At 39.4% G+C, this 25364-nt stretch overlaps 2 protein-coding genes across 5 annotated transcripts in view; both read left to right on the top strand.

Annotated features, from left to right (window-relative positions):
• The first annotated feature begins 13 nt into the window (after positions 1 to 13).
• CHEK2 (checkpoint kinase 2) lies at positions 14 to 21442 on the top strand. 3 transcript variants are annotated; one of them, XR_014618939.1, is made up of 15 exons: positions 14 to 126; positions 1565 to 1819; positions 2364 to 2488; positions 2754 to 2901; positions 3722 to 3812; positions 5931 to 6039; positions 7861 to 7914; positions 8658 to 8719; positions 9226 to 9325; positions 10742 to 10828; positions 11848 to 12011; positions 12234 to 12349; positions 13745 to 13830; positions 17287 to 17451; positions 18421 to 18551. XR_014618939.1 is itself a non-coding variant. In XM_084297413.1 (15 exons), the coding sequence occupies exons 2-15, from the start codon at positions 1570 to 1572 to the stop codon at positions 21050 to 21052; spliced, it is 1569 nt and encodes a 522-aa protein (XP_084153539.1). In that variant the 5' UTR covers positions 14 to 126; positions 1565 to 1569; the 3' UTR covers positions 21053 to 21442. The 3 variants fall into 3 exon arrangements, 2 of the variants coding, with proteins under 2 accessions (XP_084153539.1, XP_084153540.1); XM_084297413.1 differs by lacking the exons at positions 17287 to 17451; positions 18421 to 18551 and adding exons at positions 20256 to 20336; positions 20957 to 21442; XM_084297414.1 differs by lacking the exons at positions 17287 to 17451; positions 18421 to 18551 and adding an exon at positions 18911 to 19670.
• A 2344-nt stretch (positions 21443 to 23786) lies between these two features.
• TTC28 (tetratricopeptide repeat domain 28) overlaps positions 23787 to 25364 on the top strand; it is a gene marked incomplete at its 5' end in the record, with an annotated part of 153820 nt that continues 152242 nt past the window's right edge. For both annotated transcript variants that reach the window (XR_014618912.1, XM_084297011.1), the window contains one exon: positions 23787 to 23879. Coding sequence is in view for 1 of the 2 variants with exons in the window: in XM_084297011.1 (XP_084153137.1) it covers positions 23787 to 23879 (93 nt within the window). The remainder of the gene's footprint in view (positions 23880 to 25364) is intronic.

The following is a 25364-nucleotide window of genomic DNA, read 5'->3' as shown; positions in this document are numbered from 1 at the left end:
GCGCCGGCGGGACGCGCGCGCGCTGGGCCGGGCGGCGGGGAGGTCGCGCGGCGCGGGCTGCGCCACTCGGGAGTGCGGCCCCGGGAGCGGCCCGGCCCCGGCCGCCGCCCTCGCCCTTCCCGGGAGGTTCGTGCGGGACCCTCGGCCGCGCTAGCGGGGCTGCGGCGCTCGCGCGGGGCCGCCGGAGCGCGGCCTCGGGGCCGGCGGCCGCCCCCCGCCCTCGCCTTTCTTGGCTTCCGGGGGCTCCGCGGCGCCCGGCCCGGCCTTGCCTCCGGTGCGGCGGGGAGGGGGTCAAGAGGGGTGCAGGCGCTGACGGGAGCGGCTTCGGCGCTGCGCGGCGGCTGCTGGGCCGCGTCCCGCGGGCTCCGCCTGGCGCCGGAGCGTCCCGGGCCCCGCGAGGCGGCCGCTGCTGCCCGGCTCCGGCTCCGGCTCCGGCTCGCTCCTGCCCGCTGGCTCGGCCGCCCTCCGGTGAAGCCGCCGAGGGGCGTTCGGCGCAGCAGCAGCGCGCTGCCGGGAGCGGGCTGCGTGTGCTCGAGGCTGCGGGCCTTGCCTCTGCGTCCGAGCGCTGGAACGTGTATGCAAAAAGCAGCCAGGACGGTGTTGTAGCGCGTCGGTGAGGAGGCTGCTTTGTGTGCTAGCTGAATTACGCGTGAAGCTGGATGGCAACCAGCTTAAAAGTAAACGAACAAATAAACCCCAAGATACGCTAATACACTGAGACAGCAAGCTGACGGGTTAGCACAAATGACCTCAGATGATGGAAGCATCCTTTGGGAAGATTAGCGGGCAGTGTAATGGCCCCTTTGTGCAATTAAATGGATGCTGTTGGAGAAAGCTGGCTAAAGGCAAATGGGCTGGCGGGTTGTGCTTCCTCAGTGGGGAGGAAGGCAAACTGCCACTCTAAATTCTAAATGGTAGCAGGGCAGGGAGATGCCATTGCTGTCTCTAACAGCAGCTTCTAGGGGTGTGCAGTCTGACAGAGTTTTGTACATAAACATTCCATACATTATGCATAGGTGTGACTGTTTGGTGAATAAAATCACGAATAGAACCTGTTTGAAAGATAGATGTGAAAGCTTGTAAGTTATAACCTATATTAAAGGAATACTCAGCCAAGACACCAGATAGGCTTGCCTGTGGGATAAGTCTGCTGAGTGCCTTCCACGTCAACTACTTTTGCTTTATAGTTAGTTTTTCCTTTTCATTTTTTTTTCCTGTGTTTGGGGAACTGTAATGGTTACTGCTTTGTTGAGGAGTGCTTTGTCAGAGACTGTTGCCCAAGTATTTGTGAAATCAAGTGAGTTCTGAAGACCCTTAGTGAAAATCTGCGAATAAGATTTAACTTGCTTTAGAACCGGTAGAGGGAGCACTACATACTTTTTTAAAACAAAAAGTCATTACACATTTTGGGGGATATTTAAATATATGCAAACACACATGCAAGCTTTGGTTGAGAGTCTTATTTGAAGACTGGAAATAGATTTGTATGATAATGGGACCGTATATGAAAGTTTGTCAATATTACTTTGCTGTAGTAAGTGGTTTTTAAATGTTCTCTTTGAAGCCAACATGTCTCGAGAGACTGGAAATGAAGTGCAGCAGTCTCAAGGTGCCCAACAGTCACAGAGTGGTACCAGTTCCTCTTCTAGTGCATCACAGAGTGCTAGCCAGTCATCCTCAAGTTCTGGGACCCTCAGTTCTTTGGACACCGTTCCCACTCAAGAGCTTCCATCAATTCCTGAGGATCAGGAACCTGAAGAGGTTGTTCCTCAGCCTTGGGGTCGACTCTTTGCACTTGGAAAAGGTTTCAGCAATTGTGGTATGTAACTACTACAATGCATCTCCCAGTTTGTTTGTAGCACCTTAAAAAAAAAGTTACGAGCAGCTTGGTAGGGAGCAGTGTCATCTTCAGATCATGTACAACCAGATTTAAGTACAAGTGTGCAACTTCTGCAGTAATTCTGTGTTCCATGCTACATCCCAAAGTTTACATTGAGTACCTAGATACACAGTTTTCATAGACTTGTAGGAGATTTTAGAGGAATTCTGGAGTACTCATGTTCTTTGCTACTTGCTTAATTTTTCCATTTCATAGTTTTTGTTTATACATCATATAAGTCTCTAGGTATTGATGAAGGTGAATGGAAAACTATACTATTAATACAGAGAATAAAATTACACTGTGGCAAAATGTAAGGTATTGACAGTACATAGTGTTTTGTCTGAATTAAGACAAGTAAACTTGAAGAAACCTGTCTTTGTTATCCTCCTTAGTAGTGTTTGACATGATTCTATAGTGCCATAGTTAGTAACTTACTGCAATTCTGTGTTCTCTCTCCAATTTGCATACCCTTTCTCTGCAGATTGCGTGAATGATGAATACTGGTTTGGAAGAGACAAAAGCTGTGATTATAGTTTTTCAAAGCTAGGATTGTCCGAGACTGGATTCTACCAAAACTATAGCAAGAAGCACTTCCGAATTTTTAGGGTAGGTGCTAAAAAGGTTTAACTGTCTTTCTTCATGTTAGCAGGGATTGACTTTGGCAGGGCTCCTAATGAAATCAAAATTTACATACCTTCAATGTGGATTGCTTTAATAGGACACTTAGCAATGCTCCATTACCAGGTTTATGAAATAACCTTAGTCTGATTTTCTGAGCCAACAATAGTAAATTTCTACAGTCTGTCATGTCATTACTATAAAGTTCTTTTTTTTTTCCTTTTGTTACCTACCTGATTTTTTTCTCTCATAGGAAATGGGTCCAAAAAAATCCTATGTTGCCTATATTGAAGATCACAGTGCAAATGGAACTTTCATTAATAGAGAGCTCATTGGAAAAGGGAGGAGACTTCCATTGACTCACAACTCTGAAATTGCACTGTCTATTCAGACTAATAAGGGTAAAATATACTGTAAAACATGTAGATTCCTCCCGTGTTGATCAAGAGGTCCTTTCTACAATAATTTGAATATATTCTTTGCAAGTTGAGCTTCTTTGTGAATACTGTACAGCTAAAATAACAGCTGAGAACATAGCTATGATGTTTCTGTACTTGCATAAAATTCTCCATATCCACCTCAATCCTAAAAAAAAAAAAAAAAGTAAAAAAAAAAAAAATAATTAAAAGAAGCTGCATAAGGAACCACCTTACCAGAGTATAAACTTTTATAGTTGTTTTTCTATTTTTGTAACTCCTTCAGTAGCTCTGTGTGTGTTGCGGGAGGGATGGGGAAATAAACTATTCAAGGAAAGAAAGGAAAAAACAGGGAATTACAAGATTGTGTATAGTAAGATATTTGTAAGTAATAATAATAATAATTTAAACAAAACAAAACTCTTAAAAATTAGGAGGGTTTAGGGCTTGTTTCTTTGCTTTTGCTTTCTTAACAAAAAGCCTTCACTGAAGCTGACATGGTTGGCTATTTTGTCCTTAAATGTTGTGTTAATTGATTAAGCAGTGTTGTGAAGCTTATACCAAAGATACCATTTTCCAGTAATGACAGCACCTTGTTTAACCCATTGCTCGTGTAATTTGTAGAATCAGTTGACTTTTTTTCATATATATTTTTAATTGTCTAATCTTTTAATATTTGTTTTGCTTCTAGCAGGCAGCATTTGCTTAGTTATGTTGTTGACTATGAAAGCTCAGAAAGTATAGTTATTCATTATAACTATTTTGAAGTTAATAACAGGAAAATGATCTCCACTCATCTTCCTAGTGTTTGTATTTTCTGATCTTATGGTGGATGATCAGTTGGTGTTTCCTAGAGAATTCAGAGAGAAATATATCATGTCAAAGACTTTGGGAAGGTAAGCATCTTTTCAGCAATATGAAGTGCTAATTTTGTTACTGTTTTCAATACCTTGTGCTAGAATTATTAGCAATGTTAACTGAGCTGCTGTTTTAGTTTTTACAATCCTACAAATATTCAAAGTGTTTTACATAAGAGTCATCAGGTACCGTTCCTGATGTTTTTATATTTTGACTGTTACATGCAGCAAATCAATTTGATAAGAATTGAAATGCTTTGATTTAACTGAGATTCCTGGGGTCAGTACAAGGATATCTGGGACCAAACTAATAGCTTGTGATAAGTGGTTTAATTACTATTGTGGAGTTTTAATGAAAATGAAGCATCCTATTCTTTTGTTCTTGCCCCTTTGTACCACTTAAAATATAGCACTAATATCTAACTGAGAATCTCTTTGGCAGGAAACATTTTAACTGCTGTGAATCAGTGAGACTTGATCCTACAGACAAATGCTTTTCTGGCTGCAGTTAAAAGTATTTTGTTGATTAACAACTGGTGTGTAAGTTAAGAAAGACCATGAACCAGTATATTTCCTTAATTGCTTCACTTTATGTGAATGCTCTAAAGCTGATACTTAGAACATACTTTGTTTACCCCAGAGGTAAGGTGTCTCTCTGAAACAGATTCAGCCTAAAACACTTTGTGGCACACTGCATTTATTAATACCAGAGTACTGAGAATGCAGATGAATGCAGTATTTGTGCTTGTGTGTTCAGAAATAGAAGATGCTTTAAAGCAGTTGATTATGTGATTACTGAACTAATTGCTCAAGACTTCAAAGTAACGTTTTTTTCTGTCTTATAACTGTGTCTATTTTTTTTACATGCAATAATATTTACATATATTTACATTTAAAAGGAGGAAACTGGGATCTGAAAACTTTGATTTTTAGTGTGAAGTTTTTTCAGAAGAATACTGGAATAACAAGTGTTAATGATGAGCATCTTAATAGTTACTTTAAAGCACTATATTAAAATATTCTGTTATGTCTCTTGCTTTATCTACTGTTTGCTTTGATGTACAGCATTTCTTAAATTTAGTTCTTTCAAAAATTCTACAAAATTACCTTTGGTTTTATATTTAACATCATTGGTAGAAGTAGAAGGAATTATTTCGTTAAAGGCCAAGTAGCAGTAGCGACAATAAATTTGAAATGTGATAAACTGTTCCTTTATTTCTTCCCCAATTATAGCACACTATTCTTTCAAATTTAGACCATAAAAGCAAAATCCTTTCACTGGATTATAGCTCTGTTTCATCTGTTAAACAATTAAACAAGTTTCAAATAATAATAAAAAGAAAAGTATGATAACATCTGCGTAAACCTGTTCTATACATCAGCTTAAATGGGGATTTTGGCTTTATTCCTCTAGTTGGCTTGGGTTTACAACCTGCTAGTAATCGTGAAACCCAAGTTTTTCTTTAGAAGAGAATCAAGTTTGTAGATTGTTAGCAAGTTTTTTAATTTGTGTATTCATGTTATCAGTAATAGGAAGTAGGAGAAAGAGCTTTATGTCCAAATATAGCCTTATACAACATCACTGTTGGAGTCTTCAGGCTAATGACAAAGGCTATTTTCAGGAAAAAGGAGAAGCTATTTTAGATGTTGACAAATCTTTGTTTTGGCCACTGGTGAAGAATTTATAAGTGAACAGTTAAACAGAAACAAATCTGAGTGCAAAATACAAGGATTTATTTCAGTGATAAAACTGCTGCTTATTAAAAATACTAAGTACCTGTTTTTCACATTTGTGCAGTCCTGTTTGGAGAGAACTCTCATTAAGTTCTACATTTGTGTGGGGGAAATGCTGTCACAGCTTCTGTTTGATATTCATTGGTACCCTTTGTACAAACAGATCATTTGCTGTATGTATTTACTCCCGTGTTTTTGAATAGGACCCTTGACATCACTCACTCCTTAAATATACTTCTTAACTATTGAATGCTTTCTGAGATAGTTTTGGACAACCTGTAATATTCAGAAAGTTGGAAAGTAACAGCCTCCAATTGTGTGTAGCCTTCTTTAGGCAAATGCCTTCATTTCATTTGTCTATACTTGTTATGTCAGTTTTGAATTGTATTTGTAAGGATTAACATAGCTGTGCTTTCATGGTAGTGGTGCCTGTGGAGAAGTCAAACTGGCATTTGAGAAGAGCACTTGTAACAAAGTTGCAGTAAAGATAATCAATAAACGGAAGTTTATGGCAAGTGGTATTAGAGAGGCAGTAAGTATTTATTTTTCTGTCTTTTGGCCATCTTGCAGTGGGCTTGGAATACTTGGTAACCTTTCTCTCTGACTCCCTCTCTCTGAATCCTCTCTTCAATTAGAGGATTTTCTGACTTAACGTCTTCTGTGTATAATTTCCAAATGTCTTTTGATCTTACAGACTATATACAGTACCCTAGAAAATACTTGTTCTTATTCTTTGACCACATTTCAGTATTTCAGGACTGCTTGTTAATGTGGTATCACAAAGTGTGTGTGTAGGGGGGAGTCCCGTGGGGTGTATGTCCCAAAATATACCAGAAAGTTACATTGTTAGTGCAGTCTGACCAAAGATTTATAAGCTCTGCTAATTTTGTTGCATATTCCATCATAACACTCTTCAGTAAAATTGTATGAAGCCTTTTGGGAAAGGCTTTTAATGTGTCTAGTCACAGCAGAAGCCTGAGACTTAAGAACAAGCCAAGTGGCTGTACTCTAACATGAGAGAGAGATCCGAGCAACTTCATATCTATTACTCTAATGTTAATTTTATGTAAGGGGTATAAGATGAACTTTTAAGAAAAAAATACAAATAGAGGTTGAAAGTGATTGGAAAAGTTTAATAAACCCACAGCTGCACAACTTACATAAGTTAAAATAGGTTGGAGTAACCTTATGAATTTCTTTGAGAAAAGAGTGTACAGATACAATACACGGAATCTGTTCAAACTGACAAAGCATTTCATAGGGTGCAGTAAAGGAAACTACTACTTAATTTGGAAAATACTTCTGCAAGGACAAAAATACTAAGGTGGGAGGGTGTCTTGCTGAGGAAAGGGTGCTATGAGGTTTTACTAGGAGCAGAATTACAGAATGGAAGAGAAGTTACTGATGGAAGTTCAGAGGATTTGTCTTGAGGTTAGTCTTCCTTACTACTACGTTTGGAGATGTACAAATGATGCCACAAATAGTGGGAATATGGTAATTCAGCTCTTTGCCACTGACTCAATCTACGCTGACAGAAAGGAAGATTGCAGTATCATGTATGAAGAACAGAAACTTCTGTATGCTGGAGTAGTGGGAGTTAGATAATGTTTAGTAGTGCAAGATTAAATACAAGATCAGTGACAATTTCTATCATCTACATCTGTGTTGGTTCATATGAAGAAGTAGAGTTATTTTCAGATGAATTTATGACGTTAATCTGATTGAAAATTGCAAAATGTAATTTTGGAACATTTTAAACAAAGTTTAAGATATGCTATTATGAGTTATATTTGCTAAGAAATGTCATTGTACAAAACAGAGATAGGACTGCATCTGTAATGTATACAGATTTGGTAATGTGTATTCAAAAACTATTGATCTGGTTTGGAAGAAGAATAAAAAAGCCTGCTGGGTTTCTTTCATGAGTTGAGCCTAAGCCACACAGAGAGATTAAAAGATTCTGTTTATTTTTTTCTTGCTAAAGACTAAGTTTGAGTAGCATTTAGTTTTAGGGGTAGCCCACATGGGAAGCATCTTAGAGGGAGGGAAGCTGTTAAAAGGACAGTATTGCAATATGCTGGCCAAAATTTTTAGGTTGGAAATTAGGTGAAGATTTCTAACCTGCAGTGAAATGACATGTCCAGAGCAATATCTTTCTACAAATAATAAAAGCAGTCTATTCAGTTAATTCACAGAAGGCACCTAATCAGTTTTTGAAAAAGATTGTATGTTATATTCATTAAAATTGCAAGGAAAATGAAATGATGGCTTTTCTGGTACTGTCTCTCATTTCTGAAGTGTTTTATCCCAGAATATTGCTGTGCTACTCTTTGATGTTTGATTTTTTTAATAGAACCCAGCTTTTAATATCAACACAGAAATTGAAATATTGAAGAAAATAGATCATGTGAGTATTACTGTACATTTTTACTCCTTTTTGCTGCGTACTGTGCTTCTGTGCTTCACTGACCTAGTGTAGTAATTAAAGATCAATTTTATGTGTTAGGAAATATACAAAGGGATGCGTATAATTACTGCAGTAAATAAACACTTTTTTCCCTTCTTTTAAGTATGCTATGTCTTAACAGATACAAGGTTTTAAAAACTTGAGTAACAGACATAAATTTGGGAAGAAATTTCACAGAGGAGGTTTCAACCTGAACCATAGTTGTAGAAGAAATCTTTCCTTGATTCAGGTTTTGTAAATATCGTTAGATAACCAAATATAAAGATCAGATTCCACTGGCAAGTTTTTGAATTTTTATCCACTTTCCCCTCTTTATTTTGCCCCACAGCCCTTCCCCAAAAACAGGATTTTCCTTACCTTTAGTTAAAGAGAAAGCTTGCATAGATTAATGAACTATCCCATATAAAGAAAATATCGGGGTTATGGAAAGATGCTTGCTGAGTTGTACATGTAGTCATGACAAGAATTGGATGTTTTTATATGTACAGGTATAGGGGAGAAGACAACAGACTTGAATTCAAGTGTTTGCCAAAGCCTGATGCATTAGTCAGTTACATAAGTGTTAATTTAACTAGCATGGTTGAAATTATATTAAAATAGGAAATTTAAGATGATACACTGTTAATAAAGTTAGTTTTTACAAGTGGTTCTACTTCTGTGTTTTTGTTTTTGTTTTTTATTAGCCTTGCTTAATCAAGATCAAAAACTTTTTTGAAGCAGAGGATTACTACATTGTTTTGGAATTGTAAGTAACTAGTGTGAAACTAAATGCATGACATGTTTTTCATAACCAAAAAGAGCATAAATAGTTCTGGATTTTTTGTGTTTTGTTATTGTTGTTGTCCCCTTCCATTCTGTTCTGTTATCTGAAACCTCCTAAAATCAGAAACTAGGATAACCAGGAGAGGATCCTTTTATATTTTGAAAGCACTTAGTGCCTTGGATAGTAACCCACTCTGCTGCTATTGTGGATTGCTGCTGCTTTGATTTTGAGCTCATAATTAGGAGGTAGATCAAAAAATCTTAGAACTCTTAGTAGTGAAGACTCAGAAGATTAGGCCTCAGTCAGCAATGTACTTACTGTGTTTAGGGCATTGCTCATTCATTTTCAGAACTGAAATATATTTTTTCTTTGTAGCCAAAATAGCCAAATGAAATTATTTTGGTCTCATTCTTGTCTAACAAGAATCCTGCTCCTAACATTAATCTTTTGGAAGTAATATATTGACATTTTATTGACATCTGTTTTAGGATGGAAGGAGGAGAATTATATGACAGAGTGTCAAGGCCAATCAAGATGAAAGAAGCTACCTGCAAGTTGTATTTTTATCAGATGCTACTGGCTGTGAAGGTACATAATATGAATTCTACCAAGAAAAATATGGTTATGCATTTGCATGTCAGTCAGATGATTTTTTCTGTCATTTGTCACTTCTGAAACCTGCACAATTAATCAACACAGTACTCTTAATATGTTAGTTTAATGAGATTCTGTACCTTAATACAGCCAAATAGGTTTAAACTCTTTTACTTATTTAAAAACAAGCAAACACAAAACAGGGATTAAAGCAGTAATACATGCTGTGCACACTAATGGCAGGATTATCATGTTAGATTTCTCACAGTGTATGGGCAAAGACTCATCAGTGCAGTGCAAAAAATAGTGCTTAGATGCTTACTATGAACTCCTGAATGAGCATTGTGGTTCAGCAGACAACAAATTAATTCTATATAATAGATTTTCAAAGACTAAATATTGAATTGCTACATAAGTTTCTAAATTCATGAATTTAGAGGAGGGCCATGAAAATGATCAGAAGGCTGGTGTACGTCTCCGCTTTTGGGATAGCAGGTCATGTAATAAAAGTGGTATCGTTACTTTATACATCCCTTCAGTGTAAATGCAAAGACTTCACTAGCACATATTTTGAACTACTAGTTGTTTCTAGCTTTAGCACAGATTTCGTTGTATCATAATGTCTTTTATGACTGAACTTTAATTCTTGCTTGCCATCAAATGCTCTCCTAATGAAACGAGAAGTTTGTTCTCAGATTTAGAGCCAGTAGAAAACTAGATAGTAGACTTTGCATGTAGGCTTCAAAACTACAGATAAGAAAGCAATTCTGCATTTGCCTCAAGGAAGCAACTTTTTTCAAAATTCTTTGTAATTTAACCTAACTTCAGCTTTATATCACCTCCTTATTCATTTTTCCTAGTTGTATCACCAAGTTTTTGAACTCTTTTTCAGCCTTCAGCTCTTTGACAATTAAGGTGTTTGTTAAATTTGCCTACTATTACTCAAAATTGTAAGGGTTGTTGTAGCATGGATATCTTAATTGTCTTTGCAGACCAAAATGTGGACTTGAATTTATGAGAATATGATTGTGCAATAATAATGACTAAGAGAAGGAAGAGAGAGAGATGGAAAACCAGAATTTCTGCAACACAGAATTTTGCCTGTCATTAGTTCTCTTGTTTTACTGCCATGAGGAAAGAAGTATAGCTTTTCTGTGAGTGGGAAGGATTTAACAGCTTTTCAGTTTTACGCACACTGCTTGCATGTGGATTGACAATTGAAGCATAATTGTTTCTAAGTTGCTTTTTTTGGCTTTTAAAAAGTCATGAGTTGTGTAGGTTTAAATGTGTACATGTCTCTTAACAATTATTTCACTTATCCTGCCACTGCTATTTGAAAAATTGGAAAGCTTACGTTTTAAAAAAGATAAGTCTCTTTTTCTTCCTATATGTTTATCAACATATATCTAGTATCTTCATGACAATGGAATTATACACCGAGATCTAAAGCCAGAGAATGTGTTACTTTCATCTTCTGAAGAGACATGTCTGATAAAGGTAAGGGAACTTAAATTTGTAGTTGCTCAAGGAGAAGTACTCTTTCTCACAATGTAACTCAGAAAAACTATAATTACTCATACAAGCTGTGAAGTAACCTAAAACTTTCATGCTCTTCATATGCTTAATTTTACTCTTGTGGATAATTCAATCCATATATCTAAGAACAACTGGGAAATTTTATGCTTAATACCTTGTACAGCACTTAATTGAGTACAACTTTAAATGTGGCTACATTGTTAAAAATAATAAATATGAATTTCAGACAGCATTTCCACAAATATCCAGGCTGTTTTTTGAAGGAAATATATTTTTCATATAAAGCATTGAGCAGATTTTCTTGTTGAAATGCTTAGTCCTCGAGTAGCGTCATCTAATAAGTGAGAATACTTCTGTTCTCAGATTGCCCATTAACATCCACATTTGAGAATGCTTTTTGCTAGGGTGAAGTCTGATCCTCTTCTATATTTCTCCCTACTCATCTTCTCAATTGTTGTTAACTGACATTTTAGTAATGTTTGGGGTAAATTTTGTTTGCAGTTGTGCTGGAACTGTGCTTTGAAAAGAGGAAACTTAATGCTTGAGAAAACAAGAGCTGCTGCAAGTGACTAAGAACCGGCAACTGCAGTCTTAGAGAACACAGTTACAGTTTGCCTGTATTTTATAGTGAGCTTTTCCTGTAGTCAGTGAAGTTACACCACTGGATCATACATGGATATCAAAATAATGGAGAATTATTTTGGAGAAAATAAGAGAATTGGCTTTGCCATATTTTTTGTATGGATCAAGAACAATCCAGTGAGATTGCGGTATGGCTTAGTGATGGGACTTAGTAGGTCAAGCTGATAGACTAGGTGATCTTGAAGGCCTTTTCCACCCTAGATGATTCTATAAAGCCATTTGTTTCAACTACCCTTTTCATGATATTCTTTAATGTTACCTCCTGCTGTATACTGACAATATGATATGTTCTAGTACAATCGATCCTAATATGTGGTGTTACTGTTTCTAAATACAAGATTACAGATTTTGGACAATCCAAGATTCTTGGAGAAACTTCTCTTATGAAAACATTATGTGGTACTCCCACGTATCTTGCTCCTGAGGTTCTAAATTCACTTGGGACTGCTGGATACAGCCGAGCTGTGGACTGCTGGAGCTTAGGAGTTATTCTTTTTGTATGGTAAGATATTGCAGAGATGCTACATTCATTGGGCAGTCAGTGACATACATGGCTCAAGACTTGGCAACTTCAGTATATTTAGTAGGAAGTGAAAGTGTGTTTAAAAATGTATACACGTAGAAGACACTGTGATAGCGGATGTTTTAAAATGTGTGACTAGTTTTGCATTCACTGTGACAAAAACTGTGTTATTTAATTTATTTTCTTTTTTTTTTTATATAGCTTGTGTGGATATCCACCATTTAATGAGCAAAACACTCAACTATCTCTGAAAGATCAAATCACTCGTGGAGAATATACATTCATTTCAAAAGAATGGAAACATGTATCAGGCATGGGTATGACTCCATTACAATAGGTAGCAGAATATCTAGCTCTTTTGCCATATTTTTTTGTTTTCTTTGAACTTCTTTTCACCTCTGTGATATGTTGCATGTTGATATATTTAAATTTGTTAAGTAGGCTCTTAATACATTTTTTTTCAAAGTTGGACCATTACAACAAACAATTACATTTTCCTTGAAGAGATGCTACCCACCAGTACCTTTTGTAGTAATATTTAGCATTATTAACTCCAAAAATATAGAAGTTTTAAGCACATAGGTCTGTTTTTAATTTTTTTTTCACTTTTCTAACTTTATCAAGCTGGTCAACAGATCTTTACCTCAAAGATTCTTCAAGTGTTGAACCAAAAATAATAGGAATTTAAGGGGTATGTATGAATTAGAATTCCAAAAGAGAAAAACTAAGTGGAATTTTAAGCCTGGAGTGCAAAGACTAGCACCATCAAGTATCAGTCACAATTGTGTAGTCAACTATTTGGTCCACTCTAAACTAAGTAGTCTGCCTTTTTTTTTTATTATTATTTTTTTTGCACAATAAGCTAAAATGGTGGTTACTATCTGCATGTTTTTCTTCAGGACATTTTAATATGCACACAATAATTGCACTATTTGCCTTAAGTACTACTTTGTGTATGCAGAAGAGTTTCTCATAACTGGTATGATCATTCTGTTTCTAATAAACTTGCCAAATATAACTCCTTCCTAAATTACCTGAAGCGTATTCAATAATATGTCAGACATATATGGGAATGGAAATTATGTAGTCCCAATTATGCATGTAACAGAATAATCAGATACAATGAAAAGTAAATCTTGCCAAAATTCCTTTATGGAAGATTAGGAGTCATTCAATATGGCTTAAGTACTCTATTTTTCACAGTGTTTATTAAGCAGTTTCAGAAGACAGTAAAGTTTATATGATCAAGTTGAGCATACATGCATACATCTTGTCTCTTCTTTCTCATCTCAGATGGATGATCTGCTTTCCAAGACACCATAAACTGTTGTTATTTCTCTGGTAACAGGAAACTAAATTAAGCTATTTTTGCATGTCCATATTTAGGAAAGTGCTGATCTACCTATGCATGCACAGAACATAAATACTGGACATGTTCAGTAAATGTACGAGTAATTTTGACAATTTGGTATATGTGTTGAATCCTGTGCATGTAAAGGAAAAATGGTTAGTCCTCAGTGCTCTCTGGGCATAGAAAGAAGAAAAGTGATCTCCTTAGCCAGTCTTTTGGGCACAGCTATCAAGTGTTATTAAACATGCTGCTGCACGTAGTTTTGGAGCATGCATCTTGTGTAACTTATTTTCAGATAATTTACTGATTGTATATCAACCATTTTGTTTGTTTGTTTGTTTGTTTGTTTTTTTCATCTTAGCTCTAGATCTTGTGAAGAAGCTGTTAGTAGTGGATCCGAGCAAACGTGCTACAATAGAGGAAGCCTTAGACCATCCTTGGCTTCAGGTAGGAATAGACTCTTAACCAAAGTACAGCAAGGCTGGCTTGTTCCAGGGATAACTCCTTGATGTAAATTCAAAGGCAGTTCAATAGCCTGAATTTTATGAGGCTTTGTTAATACTGTGTAATTTGCTTCTTTAAGGAAGCAGGCAAACTGTGACTACCCTGGTCACCAGAGATCTATGCATACCTGATCCTGTGTCTTAGGCAAATACCATAACAGGGATACAGTGATGGGCAATAAGAGCTTCAGTTCTGTAGCTTCTTGGGAATAACAACTGTTACCTTAAGTTAGAGCTTCATTCCACCTGTCTGTAGGCTGTCCCTGACAGTAGCCAGCAGAGGAGCAACTGTCACTTTGTGCTTCTTATGGGCAGGCACTGCTGCCTGCGGGCCAGCTGACTATACTGTTTCTGCAGGCTGTATTAAGACCAGAGGGATTCTGCTGCCTACTTTCAGACAGAGAAGAGGGGAAGAAAAGGCTGTTTGTCTGTGAATTCTGTTTCACTGGCATTGTGAATGACATGTAGGAAGAGGAGCCATCAGATCCCAGCTTGTAGGATGACATTAGCCCAGATACCATAGCCACAAATTGCCAGTTGAACAACTTCAAACCAGAGTGAGCATCTTGAACAGACTGCTGCAGTGTTTATCAGCTGTAAGCAAGGTGATCATGCAGTACCTTGCTGTATGTCTTGCTGTAAGACTTTTTTGCAGTGTACAGAGCAAATTTGCTTCTTTGCTCTCTCAACAAATGCTCTCTGCACCACAAAGATTTTCCTCTCTTCCTGTTCTCTTTTTTTTTTCTTTCTTCTTGCAATGGCAGCTAGCTCCCCTTCAGTCTTTCGCTGTGCTTGTTTTCTTGGCTGCTGTCCCTGGCAAAGCCTTTGTTAGCTCTTAACCCCCTCCTATTGCTGCTTTTATAGCATGGTATGCTTTCTCAAGTCTTGTAGTTCTGTGTTCCTTTTCAACTGTTGTTGCTGCTATTCCTAGTCTTGTAGCTTTGCTTGATGGTGTTCAGTGCCTTCTCCCACCTTAAACTTAATTTCCCTTTTAATTTGACTTCTCCTTTGCCCTCCACCTTGTCACAAGTTACCCATATATAAGTTTTTATCTTTCCATACACTTCAGCCAGAGAAAAATGAATTACTGTCTTCTCCAAAGTGAACACACTATACTTAGTTTTATGTCTGCTTTCTTTTCTCTTTATTATTTGAATACTGCATCATCTTTGTAGCTTAACTAACAGCAATGTAGCTCCTGTGAGTTTGTATGTTGTCTCTGCACAGGCTGAGGGTATTTTTGAGCAGTATGTTTACCTCCTAATGCAGCCCAAACCTTGCTAGAACGTGTTATCACTACCCGTGCTAGGACCCTTGGCAGCAGCCTCAAGAAGTTGTAGAGAAAAAAGATTTGTGGTCTCATGATCTTTATTATATCACCCTATAGTAAAGGATAGTTCAACACAGCTTAGGACAATGCTGAGTAATATGATTCTCCCAGACTAAATCTGTAATATTTCATAGTTGATAGTAACCTCTATTCAGGTAAGGGAGACAGACTCAGATTCTACATAGAATTTGTCCACCTGTCCAGCTAGAAGAAGGCATTTCTTCGTTTATGTATTTGCTATCCCATGGGTGCTTGACTCTGGATCCTGTTTTATGGGCATTGTAAATACTCAGCTCTTTCATCAAGGTAAACTAGGTCCTGTTCCAGCCTATCACCTTTAGCTAAGAAGCATGTCAGGACTCCTCCAGTCTTGTCATCTCTGGCCTTACCATCAAAACAGTTGTGTTTCCTTTGTAGGGAGAAAAAAAAAAAAAAAAAAAAAAAGAAACAGATTTTGATGTTCAGAGAATCAGATCTCAGTGGTCCTCATGGTAAATACTAACAATGAGCTCCTCATGGTCTGTGGTCAGGAACACCTTGGAATAGCTGGAGCTTACTAACATCTGTCAGGGTCAACACTTAGATCAACAGTTGAACACAAGTAATAAGTACAAGTATTCCTTGCGTGCCATGACATCCAGCGAGTTGCAAGTCTCTTGTGCTATTTAATGTCAACTTCTCTGCCAGTAATTCTTTCCCATCAGCCAGATGGCTTTTGCTGGAGGTTGTGGTGCCAGCTCTGCAGCAGAGGTTGACAGGCTTCTCTTTTTGTTGAAGGACACTGGTACTAAACTAATCCTGTCCATAGTCTGATTCTGCTTCAACATCCTTTGTTTTCCTCCATGGCCTGCTCTGAATTTAATGGAAAATCCTGTATCTTTGCAATTTTTCATTTTAAAATGAAGCCTAGTCTGCACGTGTAGCTAGGCTGTGCTTTCAGACTTTTATTCCCTGCAGAGCTAACTGTGCAAAAAAACAAAGAAACACATGGAGTATTCTGCTGAACACTTTCTTTTAATATAACTGGCAGCTTCTACATCTGTTCTGAGACATTTCTCTTTAATGTATGAGAATCAAGATGCGGCTTTTTTTTAGAGACCAAGTCTGATAGTGGTTCTGATAGGAAGGATCTCCTCCTTTGAACATTGTAACAGTCCAACCTCCTCATCTTGTTTTTGTGGGCAGACAGTGCAGAACATTGCAGAGTTTTTCTGGCAGGCATCCAGGACTCTGTTCATACTACGATGATCATGAATGAATGTCACTGGTTTGGGAACTCTCTGAGGAGGAGGTGATGCTTGCTCTGCCTCCTGTTGTAGTCTAGTTAAGTTTGTGAAAGGTGGTCTTTAGTTTCTTGCTAATTTTGGCACCCCGGAGGAGACCACTGGGCCTATGAGCTTTCTTGGATGATTTTGTTTAAGGAGGCTGAAGAAAGTCACCTAGTCTATAACTGAGCCAACATGTTCTGCTTACTTATTCTGTGCATAATGCCATTCATATTCCTCCATTGGGAACAGTGGCTAGTTACAGATGCTTAGGTAAAGAGCAAAAGAAACAGGGTAGAAGCAAGGCAGTATTGCTCAGAAATCAACAGCTGGCAGTTTACTGAGACAGAAAATGCAATTGTTTGACAAATGTTTGAAAGTCATTAACTTGTCCTAATTATACTGCTGGGCATCAGGAAATAGTTCTTGTCATTCCTGGATTTTACTACTGTAATTTTGTGTGTAACTTCTACAGTGGGTTAATCGACTGTAGGTTCTTACATTTTGATTATGATTCTGAGCAGGGTAGGTTATTGTTAAACAATGCTATGCTTATTTTAAGAATCACTGATAAGCATAATGGGAAAGGGGAAATATGATAGCGATTTTGACGAGTTAAGACTGAGATATATAAACTTAGTATCTTGACTATATATTCCCTTTAGGGGCAGCTCTTACTGCTATGTTTGATTTTTGAAGACAGGACGAAAAATTTTATAAGACATCATACCCACAAATCCAATTGTCATCCAGCATTCAAATGCCATTCTTTAAGCTGTTTCCCTTCATGATCCCTTACTATCAGTTATTTATAGGTAATGTACACTGCCTGCTTGGAAGGCCAACATCCAATATGTTCAGTTCTACATATCACACACCTTGAATACTACCACCAAAAAAGCTGCTTACATCCTGTTACTGCGATTAGTAAGAAGGAGCTACTGGCTCCCCACTCCCTCTTGCGTTGTCTGTAAGTATTGTCTTATGAAGTATGAAAAAAATCCACAAGATTCATGCTCTGTGTGCAGCTAATGCATATTAGCCTCTAGTGATTTGGGGTCCACTAGAGAATTTTTCAGATATTATAACTTGGACCCATGGGTTGGACCCAATGATCTTTGTCCCTTCCAACGCCTTCAACTCTGTGTTTCTGTGATAAGCATGCATGTTCTCAAAACAAAACATCATTTCTACAGCTCTATTTAAACCAGTACTGTTTTCAAATTAGTGTTTTAATACCTGTGCTGTTTACTCCATTCTTCATTTAAACCTAAAACTTTAAAACTTAGTGGGCCACTTAAACCTGAGTACTATTCAGTGGATATATCTTACCTGTATTTACATGATTCATCCGAGGTTCCAGCTATAACTTCACTGAAGTCCATGTCAACCAAGTAGGTACTTCTTAATAAAACATATTTCAAAGGCATACAATCAATTAATTGCTGTGTCTGCCTCTGTGTTACTGCAATCTTGTGAAAGGTTAAAGATTATTTTGGTTGTTTGCTGAAGAAAAGCTCAGGTGTTTGTTGTGTAAGTGAAAAAAATATCTTGCCTATCAACTCAGAGGTAGCCACAGTTGAAACGTGACACTGAAAATAGACAAGTCCAAATTCGGTGTAGAATAAATTGGATGTTCACATCAAAACCTTTCTGTACTGCTCAAGAATGTAATTGAACCAAAAAAAGGAGATATTGCAATACTCCATAGACTAGAATAAGAATCCACCTCCCCTCTTGCCTTCCACCCAAAAAATGGTTAAAATTTTTGAAACCCTTAGAAGCTAGTTGTTCCTTATTTCTAATTGTGCCTCTACCAGTGAACATCCCATTCACTTCTCTTTGAGTTCCCCAGTCTTTGCTGTCATAATGGGACAAAGTTATAACACTTTTTATCTTCAGTCAGTTATTTAGAATAAATGTCTGTTTTTGGTTCCAGATCAGTTGTTCAGCTGGTGAACCTACAGTCACTGTTCAAAAGCTCAGCCACAGGAAATGATCTGTATTAAATGACTATGAGCAGCTTACTTCATTTAGTCCCAGGAAAGGTTTCAAGACCTGATTCAGCTTTGGAAGTCTGATTTAGGGTTTGCAGGTAATCCATAGTAACCATTCCAATAAAATTCCTGCTGGAGAAATTGCTGAAACCAGAGAATGAGACTTTATTTTTAGAACAGGGAGTATACAATGTCAAATAAGTCCTTTTTTTTTTTTTTTTTTTTTTTTTTTCACCGATTTCCTGTTTCCCTGAGGTTGCCCGACACGGACTAAGAACACCTCTGGTCACTGGCTGCTGAACCAGAATGAATCTATGTGCTGCCTTTTCCTCTTGAAATACATCTGACTTTCTGCTAAACTAACTTAAGAAATGATTTGTGCTAGCCTTCTTTACCTCATGCTGCCCTTTCTTCCCCTTAATGCTTCTGCAGTCAGACCTGTTCATGCACAAGTGAGACTAATGACATCCCTGAGTCTACTTCGCTCCAAGTGCATCTCCCACTTGCCCTCCCCAAACAGCAGCTGCTGGTTTACCACTTCTGGTAAATAAACTGTATTGTCTAGTGAACTTGTCACAATAGGGAATGGTGTAGCAATATGTATGCTCTATGAATAATATAACAGTTGACAATAATAATTTTGATTTTTAAAAGTGAAACTTTCCATTTGCAATGTTTAATATGTTATATGGACTTAGGGTAGACGTGACAGTGGAGTGCTTCTAATGTAACATTTTGTTTGAAAGTTGTTGTTTTATTATGGGTATTTTAGCTGGTTCTTCTCTTAGTGTATACAACTTTTTTTTGGAGGAGTGGAGGTTCAGATGTGGTTAAAAACTACCCAAATCCAAAATACCGATGATGCTAAGCTAGTGGAAATGAAAATACTAAGTTAGAAAGGGAAATTGTCATGAGAACAGCATGTAAGACTATAGGCAAAATTCTTGTTTTTCAAGAGCAAGGAACTTGGTTTCGGGGAAAGCAAGGTCTCAAGTCCTGATAAAAGCCTCTTTTGATAAGGCTGACTAGTAAATTACCTGCACAAACTCCTAGCCTGTACATTCTGTTCTTTCTGTGTTGTTACACTTCATTGAATGACATTGTATGTTCAGTTTTAGCTTGACTAGTATTAGCTAAGTAGTTACTAAGGGAAACTACTTCTTTGTAGAACTACAGAACTATTTTTTTTCTTACCAGCACTGTATGTAAACCACCTCTTCAAAATGGTACTCTGGGGCAAGTTAGGATGATGTTTATTTTGGGGAAGTGGGAGGGAGGAGGGGAGGTTGGATCAAAGTTTGATGGTAACTATTGAAGGTCCTTGAGAGTGTTTATTCTTGAGAATTCCTCTTGGGTAGAACATCTTTTCTAGAAATTGCACGTTCCAACTTTTACTTGGGTAATAAAGCTGATGTTTCAAACGACCAGTGTCCTGATCATACATAATGTAATTGCTGCAAAATTAGTGTTACTTCATTCTATATCACATTTGTGTTCAATTTAGGATAGTCATCACTTGCTTTTGATCGGACTATTGTCTGAAAGCTTAGAATACTGGAGGAATTGACACAACACTGTTGCAATGTTTTTGTAGTAATCTGGGACTGTCATTACAGATCCTTTCTCCTAGCACTATATGATGATGATTATTATTTTTAAATGATGAGGAAAAAAGTTACTCCCTTGTTTTCATTACTTATTCATTCATCCCTTAATTGCTGATCCACCTTAAATATTCCATATATTACTTAGGTTTACTGCTTATTTTTTTCCACAGGATGAGAATATGAAGAATACATTTCAACAGCTACTTGCTCAGACAAGTGCCACTATGAATCCACCGCAAACATCAAAAATGGTATGTACAACAGATTATTTGAAGATTAATACCTGATGCATAGAGAAACTAGATTTGAAAGTAATCTGTAATAAGAAAAACAGAAAAAATGGAGAACTTACTACAGAAGTGTGCATTTTGACTTTATGTGGTGGTCTGCTAATTGTCTCACTTGCTTTCTGAATAGAAGGAACTGACTTTTGTGCTTTGGCAAAACACTTTGAATTGAAAGAACAGTATCTTAAGCTTTAAAGGATTATTTGTATATTTAAAATTAAACACATGAACATTATATTTTGATGGATTCAAGTTATGAACATTTAATATTCAAAGAAAAATTCTCATGTTAACGAAAGCTTAGAAATGGTATTGTAACATTTGTTACAAAACATTAATTAGCACTGTTTTAAATAGTAGTTAAAGGTAAACTTGGGGGCAGTCGGGGCAGGAAATAGAATAAGGTCAGTGTCTTATGTGAGAAAGGTCACATATTAGATCATTGTAGAGAAACATTTAGTCTTGCTGCTGTTTTGGCTACAGGAGGGAGATTTTATCCAGCATCTGTAATTATGTAGCAGATACAACAGTCGGACTCTGTCTTACCTGATTAATGTAGCCATCCTGCTGCATTTTTCTTTTAGTCGGCCACAACGAGAAAGCGTCTGCATGAAAATGAAGATGATTCTATCTCATCTAAGCGTGCTGTTGCTTCTACATCATTTCAGAAAATGAGGTGAAAAAAGTGACTTAACTATTGCTTTATTTTATGGAAAGCAGAATTTTTATTTTTAAGAAATCTTATTGATTGAATAACTGTTGAAAATGCAATTAATAAATAAAAGTAACTTTGTAAGACTGAAGTGATTACTGTGTGTGCATGAGAATTTACACAGTCATCTCCAGTTCATCTAGCTATCTGATTGAAAGCATGTATCAGAAAAATGTGTATGTTTCTTGAACAAAGTAAGGAAAAAACTTAGGCTAGTTTCATTACTACATATACTCTTATATTCTTCTGTTCAAATATCTAGCTTAGGTGTGAAGATAATGCTTAGTCCTCACAGATGAAACAGGAATAATAAGTCTGAGTTTTTGCCTTAGCCATAGTATTACCTGATACAAAATGCTGCCCACAAAATTCTCAGGGAACTTATAAATAAGAAATTCACTATGAGAAGGACTGTAAGTAGAATAATTGTATTCCTTACTATGACTATATGTGCTATAACATTTTTTTTTTCCATGTATCTGTCCTGAAAACCATTAGGGATTCATTTTGTCATATCTTACTCAGTTTTGATGTAAAACTACTGATAGAGATTGAGGGTCTCTGGAAGTTAGATAAAGCTAAATACCGGGCTGACAGATTCAACAGCATTCTGTTCTGTGAAGTGGTTGTTAGGCTTTCAAAGTGAAGGTTATCATCTGCATGTACTTGCTACCCAGTTTCTTGAAAAATGTATATTATGTTTATTTATCTTAAGATGGACTGAATAAGAGGACATATGATATCCATCTTCCTTATATTATTTGATAAGTTCCTGCAAGAGAAGAACAATGAATTGGACAGAGAGAAATTTTTTAATTTTCTTCTATGAAGTGAAAAAGGTTTCAGACTGTGTGCCTATTTACAAAGGATATTAATTTCATTATACTATTCATCATATTAATTTCATCATATAATTCAATAATTTAATCATATAATTTCATCATATAATTCAGTAATCTCTCATTAATTTCATGAGGGAATAATTTAATAACTTTGTCCTAAAACATGCGTTTTATGATTAGAGGCATTTAATGTACATGGATTAGGAAAGAATAAAGCCTAATGCATTTCAAAATAAAACACTGTCAAGTGTGAATTAAGATTTTTCATGAGGCGAGTTTTCCCTTTTGTGCCTATTGCAGAGATTTTGTGTTTTTGAGATATTTGTTATTGGTCACTTTTAATGGTAAGATGGCAGTTCTTGTGCACTTCTGTTTTTCTTAATGAGGCAGGTGGAGGAACACCTATGGGCATCCAGGTGAAAATTCAATCGGATCCAATCCAGATGCACAGAGACATGCACTTCTCTTGTTTCAACTGTCTCCTAGTGAATTAACTTTCCGCACATGTATGACTGATTGCACATTCTGAAAGTGTTGTGGTACTTACTGTTGCTAGTAAAAGGGAATAGTTCCATTTGCTAGGTAAAATGGCTATGAAGGACTCAGTATGTTTGGTCTGGGTCTGGTATACTGTAAAGGCAAATACATTTGGAACTTGGCTACCAATGAATTTAAGAAGACCTGCATAATTACAGGCCTGAAGATAATCCACTAGCTACTCTACACAGTGAGTTAACTGTAATCGGTATTCAGCTAGCAATCTGAAATTTCTAAAATTGATTCCTCCATATATTCCATCCCACTAGTTAGATTATTTTTATTATTTTTAATTGTTTTCCTTGGATCCTTTCCCTGGGTCCTAAGACCTGCTTTCCAAAGAAATCTTAATTTTCATCTTGCTCATTTGAAGTCAAACCTTTAAGCCTATGGTGATGTGACATCATTTTACTGCAGAAAGCTTTGAAGTTTCAGACTCTTACATTTTTCATGAAATTCTGTGAAAGCCGTTACTGGGTTCCACTGTGCTAGAGGTGGCATCAAGTTTTCACTTATTCAAGAAGTATTCCCACCCACCCCTTCTGAGCAGGGTAGTCCAGGGTCTTTGTACAGGTCGTATTTGCAGCATCTTCAGTGTAAACTCTTTACCTGTTCACTTCAACAGGCACGAGTCTACAGCGTTTGGAAGGCTTTGGATTAGATACTGGTTCTATAAATATGAGAAGGCAAGGGATGTACCTAGCGGTGCCTGGTAAGAGCGATGCCGTTAGTGACCAGTCTCTGTACTGGACGTTTAGAGGTACGACGTGGAACGCCATCAAACAAAGCCTTGGTGCTAAGGCTGCCGCCGCCTTTACGAGGTGGTCCCCCACCTTCGCGGCCGTAAAGAAGCGTTGAGCGGACCTTCTCTGTGAGCGGGGGCCTGGAGTCGTTCGTAGGGTGAGCGGACGGGGCTGCCTGCCTGCTTACCTTTCTTCTTCGGCCTGCGTGGCCCGGGGGGAGGCCGGGCTCGCCCTGCGTTCCGCGGGGCCTCCGGCGGAGTTGCGGCCCGGGCTGCCTCGAGCGGGAGCGGGCCGCAGCCGCGTGTCCCGCCCCGGGCGGGCCGGGCCGGGCTCCCGCCGGGGGCTGGCGCAGGACGTCCGGCCCGGGGACGCGCCGGAGCGGCCCCTGGCGCCGTCGGGCGGGGGGCGTCCGGGGTCCGGCCGGAGCCCAGCCCCGGGGGCGGGGCCGGGGACAGTGCGGTTCCCCTCGGAGTCGGGGCCCGGAACGTGGCGCCGCGGGCCGGGCGGCTGGGGCGGGATCGGCCCGGCGGGGGGGGGCGGCGGCGGCCCCCAAAGGAGGCGGAGGAGGAGCCGGAGCGCGATGGAGCAACAGGCGCCGCCGTCCGCCCCGCCGGGGGCCGTAGCGGGGGGCCGGGCTCGGCGGCGGCGGGAGCGGGACGCGGAGCCTCTGCGGGTGAGTTGAAGCCGGGCCGGCGGCAGCGGGAGCGGCCCCTGGGCCCGGCCGGCCGTCTCCCTCCCGCCTCCTCGGCCGCCTGGCGGCGCGGAGGGCGGGCCGGGCGCGGTCCGTGCCTGCGGGCGTCGGGGGGAAGTTGCGGGGCGCGGGCGGGAGCAGCCTCGGCCCCGGCGTTTGCCGCTAGCGGCGCCGCGCCCGCGGGGCCGGCGGCGAGGTGAGGAGCGGGGCAGGGCGGCGGCGGGCGGGGCGGCTTCCCCCGGCCGGGCGGACGTGCCGAGGGGAAAGCGGCGGCGGCCGGCGGGTGCCCGCGGTGGGGGCGGAGGGGCTCTGGAGCCGTAAGGCCTCGGGTATGGCCGCGGTCGCCTTGCCGAGCGCTCGCCGCGTTTCGCCCTGGACTTACTGCGGAGCTGAGAGCGGCGCCTCCAGGCTCCGAGCCCCCCGTCTCGGCCGGCGGGGCCCGCGCCGCCCCCCGGCCCCGCCGCCGGCACGGAGCGGCCCCGCGGGCCGGGGGGAGCTCGGCGGGCGCCCGTCCGGCTGCGGTGCCGGCAGCGGCAGAGCGCCGTGGTCGCCGGTGCGGCGCGAGGTTAACGGAGGCGAAGTGCCCGGGCGCTCCTCACGTGCGGCCCGCTGCTTCCACACGCGTGTTGTAGCGTGGAGCTCGCTGGAGCGTGCATCTCTGTGGACGACAGCACGGGCATCAGCGTGAACGTTACGTTCTCGGTGGTCTCTCGGATAAGCAAAAACTGAGCTTATTTTGAAACTGGAAAACTTTTTTGCTAAGTGTGTCAGTTGCGTATTTGTAGCACAGCAGAGCTTATCACCCCGATGGAACTCATGATACAGACATCGTCAGTCTCAACTAGACATGCCAGGTAGTGAAAAAATGGTCACTAACTTGATTATACGGGCTTTGCTATGGACAGCATTGGGAATCAGGAGGCGCATCCTGGATGCGGTTATGTTTGTTGACTGGAATACTGATCGGTGGTTAAGGTTAAAATGTCCCTGCCTGCAGCCTGTGCTCCCGTAGTTTGATGTTGCAGCCATAGGATGACTTGGTCATCTCTAGTAAGCCAAGAGTTGAAGTGTCTGGGTTTCTATAGCTTTTCGTCCTTCTTTCTTAGGAGCTGTTCATGTTTATCCTTGGATGTCTTTTTATTTCTCTTAGAGGTACTGCACAGTCTTAGACAATGTCATTCCTCTTGTGCTTTCTTCTGACGCTGATCAGGAGCTCCTCAGGTGCTAACAAAAATCCTTTATAGGTTCTTTGAAAAGAGTTTTTTGATAAATGGGTAGATGATTTATTCTTAAATATTGATTTATTATTTTTTTTTAAGCAGTAGGTTTAGAAATCTTCACTTTCTTATATTTTTTGGTCTGATATAAAGACACAGGTATGTGTTTTTTGAAGTGCCACGTCATACTAGTGTATATGACTACTGATTATTTTTAGTGACAGCACAATTAATGATTGTTATTACTGAT

The sequence above is a fragment of the Netta rufina genome (assembly GCF_964035555.1).
Source record: "Netta rufina genome assembly, chromosome: 17".
Classification (NCBI taxonomy): Eukaryota; Metazoa; Chordata; class Aves; order Anseriformes; family Anatidae; genus Netta; species Netta rufina.
This window is presented reverse-complemented; position numbering and strand designations above follow the sequence as displayed.

Coding starts and splice junctions, on each gene's coding strand:
- CHEK2 (XM_084297413.1), top strand. CDS start 1,570: ATGTCTCGAGAGACTGGAAATGAAGTGCAGCAGTCTCAAGGTGCCCAA. Junction 7,915..8,657: donor TATTGAAGAAAATAGATCAT/GTGAGTATTACT, acceptor GTTTTTTATTAG/CCTTGCTTAATCAAGATCAA. Junction 9,326..10,741: donor AGATGCTACTGGCTGTGAAG/GTACATAATATG, acceptor ACATATATCTAG/TATCTTCATGACAATGGAAT.